This window comes from Rhododendron vialii, chromosome 8a, assembly GCF_030253575.1.
Source record: "Rhododendron vialii isolate Sample 1 chromosome 8a, ASM3025357v1".
Lineage (NCBI taxonomy): Eukaryota > Viridiplantae > Streptophyta > Magnoliopsida > Ericales > Ericaceae > Rhododendron > Rhododendron vialii.
Window position 1 is genome coordinate 8,519,129 of NC_080564.1, and position 4,748 is coordinate 8,523,876.

At 39.9% G+C, this 4,748-nt stretch overlaps 1 protein-coding gene across 3 annotated transcripts; it reads left to right on the top strand.

The window, feature by feature from the left end:
- The first annotated feature begins 690 nt into the window (after nt 1–690).
- LOC131335617 (pentatricopeptide repeat-containing protein At1g77360, mitochondrial-like) lies at nt 691–3,506 on the top strand. 3 transcript variants are annotated; one of them, XM_058371065.1, is made up of 2 exons: nt 691–2,331; nt 2,872–3,506. In XM_058371065.1, the coding sequence occupies exon 1, from the start codon at nt 806–808 to the stop codon at nt 2,324–2,326; it is 1,521 nt and encodes a 506-aa protein (XP_058227048.1). In that variant the 5' UTR covers nt 691–805; the 3' UTR covers nt 2,327–2,331; nt 2,872–3,506. The 3 variants fall into 3 exon arrangements, with proteins under 3 accessions (XP_058227048.1, XP_058227046.1, XP_058227047.1); XM_058371063.1 differs by having other exon boundaries at nt 691–2,326; nt 2,743–3,506; XM_058371064.1 differs by having other exon boundaries at nt 691–2,326; nt 2,768–3,506.
- Nucleotides 3,507–4,748: the final 1,242 nt, after the last annotated feature.

Sequence of the window (4,748 nt, forward strand, 5' to 3'; positions counted from 1 at the left end):
AATGAATGATTTATGACTAGTATTTCAAACTTAGGTTTTCCATACAAACAAACAATAAATGAAGAAGAATATATGTACACTATCATATGCCTGTGGGGCATACGTTAACAAAACCCAAATATAAATTAGCAAAGCGTAATAGTCTCATCAATCATATAGTGAGATCAATTGTATAGAAAACCAGTCCAAAAAAATTTGTATGGAAAGCAAAATTTTGCCATTCATCAATTCCTTTCCAAAAAAAAAAAATGTCACTAAATAAATATCCGTACTACAAACTTAGGTTTTTAAGAAGATGTATTTTATTTGTTAAAGAATTTATTTTATTTTATTTACAAATCAATAGATATGTTCTTTCAAATTGTGAAAAAATTATGAGTTTTTTAACCAAAAAATTTCATCTTTTTTAAAGGCTAATTTTGCGATTTTCGAATATTTATTTACGAACGGAGGGAGAATGAACAATAAAGAAAGAGATTAAATTATTTACACAGCTGGTGTAAACATTTGTTTCTTCCAAATCAATTATATTGTGCCACACTGTCATGTTTTAACGATTGGAATCACTATTTATAACGTGGCACAATATAATTGATTTGAAGAAAATAAATGTTTAGAATTTATTCTCGTAAAGAAAACAATTGCTAAATGGAGTATTCAAAAATTTCGTTATTTTCCTCTCCCTTTCTCAGGCCTGGCAGTGTGTAACTTCCCGACCTAGGGTTTCCTCATACTTCTCCTCCCAATCTCTCGACTCCAATTCTTTCAAACCCTAATTTCTTCTAAACTGATCCAAAAAAAAACCATGAGGAAAGACCGAAAGCGATCGCAACGCGAGGACTCCTCCTCCTCCTCCACCACCATTATCGACCGCAACAACCACCACAAGAAGCACCACCACAACAACAGCACCCCCCCAATTCCGCCAACTGGTAAGCCGTCGTCTTCCGCCTTCGTTTCGTACCTCGAAATCCCCAACTTAAACCCTAAGTTGAAGCTTTTCTGCGAAATCATCGCCAACACCCCCTCCCTCTCCGTCGAGAAGGTTCTCGACGATACGGGCATTAGGGTTTCCCAGGAGGACGTCGAGGAAGTCCTCAAGCTCTCCTACGGGTTCCCCGGCCCCGCCGTGAAGTTCTTCCGGTGGTCCGGGATCCAGTTACGCGACAGACACAGCCCTTACGCTTGGAATTTAGTTGTGGATTTGTTAGGCAAGAATAAGCTGTTTGATGCAATGTGGGACGCGATTAAGTCCATGAGGAAAGAAGGGTTGCTTTCGCTGGCGACTTTCGCGTCGGTTTTTAGCAGTTACGTTGGTGCTGATCGAGTTGACGAAGCGATCATGACGTTTGAGGTGATGGATCAGTACGGGTGTAGGAGGGATACGGTGGCGTTGAATTCACTCATTAGTGCCGTTTGTAGGGAGGGGAAGATGGTGAAGGCGAGGGAGTTTTTGCGCGTGGCCAGGGAGCTGGTTAGGCCGGATGCTGATACGTATGCGATTTTGCTCGAGGGGTGGGAGAATGAAGGGGATGCGGCTAGTGCTAGGCAGACTTTTGCACAGATGATAAGTGATATAGGTTGGGACCCAAAGAATGTGCCTGCGTACGATTCGTTCTTGACCACTTTGGTTAAGGCTCCGGATGGGATGGTGGAGGTGTTGAGGTTTTTGGAAACGATGAAGGATAGGGGATGTCATCCGGGGGTGAAGTTTTTCAAGGTTGCGCTTGAAGAGTGCGTGAGGACAGGTGACGGGAGGAGTGCTAAGTTACTTTGGGAGACAATGATTAGAATAAATGGGTTTAGACCTGATACCCAGATGTATAATTCGGTGATTGCTTTGCATGGTTATCTTAATGATTCTGACTTAGCTATAGGGCTTTTGGACGAAATGGTATTTAATGGTGCTTTCCCTGACTCTCAGTCATATAGTATATTGTTGAGATTCTTGATTAAGAAAAAGAGGGTACGGGATGCTTCGCCGGTTTTTGCTGAAATGGTTAAGAATGAGTTTGTTCCTGACCATGAAATCTGTAGTTCAGCTGTTAAGATGTATATGGATCATGGGGACACTTACATGGCCATCAAGGTTTGGAAATTCATGATTGAGAATTACAAGTCTGATTTGGAAGAAACTGGGAATACGCTGGTGATGGGGCTTCGTGAGATTAATAGGGTCCCCGAAGCTGTCAAGTATGCTGAGGATATGATTGATCGAGGGATCAAGTTGAAATCTTCTACATTGTCACTGTTGAAACAGAGCCTTTCCAAAGTGGGGAAGGGGTTTCTTTATGACGAGCTTCTGAGGAAATGGAAAACTCGATAGGTCAGCTTTGGAGCTTGTCTAACTTGTATGTTAACAACTTAACATATGCAATTAGTTTACTATTCACTAAACTTGAAATTTTTTGCCCTCTCGCGTCTGACTTGTCACTTATTCTCTTTAGAGGAAACAAGTGTATTGCACATGGTATAACGTCTGCGTTGGCTGCAGCTTTGATGTTCTTTATGGCCTTTAATATATTCACAATTATAGAAACCTGTATTATTTTTTTTTCATTCACGAGAAGCTTAGAAACCAATATTGTCATGGTTACACACGCTTGGCAACCCGAGATCTCACCTACCTACACCCCGTTTGTTGATGTCCATTTATCTGTCTTTCATATGCGTAGCTTGTTTTCCCATCTCCTTCACGCGTTCATTTTGTCTCACCAAAACCACTATTGTGCCATTACTCAGCTTTCGTTGTGGAGTTTATATGCAGAAGAGATCTATCGATTTTGTTAGAAGTCGGCAGAAAACAGCTGTTTGTCCTAGTGTTCGGTGATTGGTCCTCATATTATGGGAACCTTATGTATTGCACTTCACATGGTATGTTGATATTGATGAGATATACTGCTTGCACACACGAAGGAAAGCGTTCAAACACAGGGGAAGGAAGCACAATCTGGCCTGTGTTACCCAAACAGTGAGCAATAAGGAAGTTGAGCTTATAATGAACAGTCTTGAGGTGAATGAAGAAGAGGTAACTTGAAGCTTGCACGCCCGTAGGAAAGCGTTCTAACACAGAGAGGAAGGAAGCACAATCTGGCCCGTGTTACCCAAACAGTGAGCAATAAGGAAGTTGAGTTTATAATGAACAGTTTTGAGGTGAATCAAGAAGAGGTAACTTGAAGCTTGCGCACCCGAAGGAAAGCGAACAAACACAGAGAGGAAGGAAGCACAATCTGGCCCGTGTTACCCAAACAGTGAGCAATAAGGAAGTTGAGTTTATAATTAACAGTCTTGAGGTGAATGAAGAAGAGGTAACTTGAAGCTTGTATATGGGTGTGTTTTCCACAATTACTCGGAACGATTAATTTATCTATCTCCTCGTTTGATGCTTCTAGTTTCAAGAATAGCGCAAATGGTTAGGAGTTTTTTGTAGAATCGTAAGGTAATGACTGTTAGTTGTATGGACACTCTGTCAAATTACTGTTAGTTGTACTATTTGCCCGTTAAAATGCCCTGAGTCTAATGCAGAAAAGGTAATGTCTTGTAGACTAATCGTAGTTAAATCTAATCTGGATTTTGTGCTCATCAAAATTCTTATATCTTCGGTTCTTTCTTGGTCGCTTCTTAGTTCTTGCAGTTTCTTTAGCCTCCTGATATTGAGTGCTTTTGGTGGAATCGTGGTTATGCTTGTGGAGGGTTTCATGTCTTGTGATTTTGAGGAGTTACTTTGTTTCGTCCCTGTCAAAAATATTGGACAATTAGTTTCCTAGATGATTAGGGAAATGTTTACTCAGTTTGCTTGCTAATTTCGTACCAGGATGCGTACTCGAAAAAAATGCATGGATTTGTGATAAATTTTGCAAAATCTGGAAATATAGTTTCCAGATTTAGTGTTTCAAATCTAGTGTTGACAAAGTTGGGGTTGATTGTCCTCTCGTATCCTCTTTAGGGTGGTCCTCTTTTTTCGGTGTTTCAGTGTATTTTTGGTCATTTTGATTACGTGAAAATCTTGAGAGAGAGAATGATTCAATTGCTGAAACGAAACACTAGTACATACTCCGCTATATACAAATTGGGTTCAAAAGAAGCATGCCCCCATGGCCATCTATCCTGTCCCAACTCAAATTCATCTCTCCAGCACGCAATTATCCGTCCAGAGTCGAGAAACTCATCCTGTTGAATGGTGAAAGGTGGGCTGGAAAGAGGAGCGTCAAATATAACATGAAATGAATAACGTTATGGCAGTTTTTTTTTTTTTTTTTTGGCGGATTTTGGCCTCATACAGTTCAAATCTATAAATCAAAATAAACACAACAAATTTTATCCTTTTTTATTTATTTATATAATCGAATGAATGGGTCAATTTACATGCACTTTGACTAATTTTTGTCGTTAAATAGCATACGGCATTCCACCGTTTCTATTGAACAAATACTGCATTATAAGGTTACCAGGGTTTGCCCGTGCCTGAAAGCACGGCGCAATGCATTTTGAACACAACTAAAATAAATTACGAAACTATTGATCATCCCCGCTAACGAAACTGATTCATACGGGAAGATTTTTTCTTAAATTAGGTTCAAACAAAGTTTCTTCTAGGGCTGGGAATTTAAAGGCCCCGCTTTGTATGAAAATTACAAACACAAAGAAGACGAAGGTGTAGCTTAAAGATGCTCCACAATTTGGTATTCAAGTCCCGTTAATTTTTTCTTAGCTCTACAAAGCTACAAAAAGAAAGCTAGAAGATACCC

Excerpts from the sequence above, each read along its gene's own strand:
- LOC131335617 (XM_058371065.1), top strand. The coding sequence starts at position 806 with ATGAGGAAAGACCGAAAGCGATCGCAACGCGAGGACTCCTCCTCCTCC.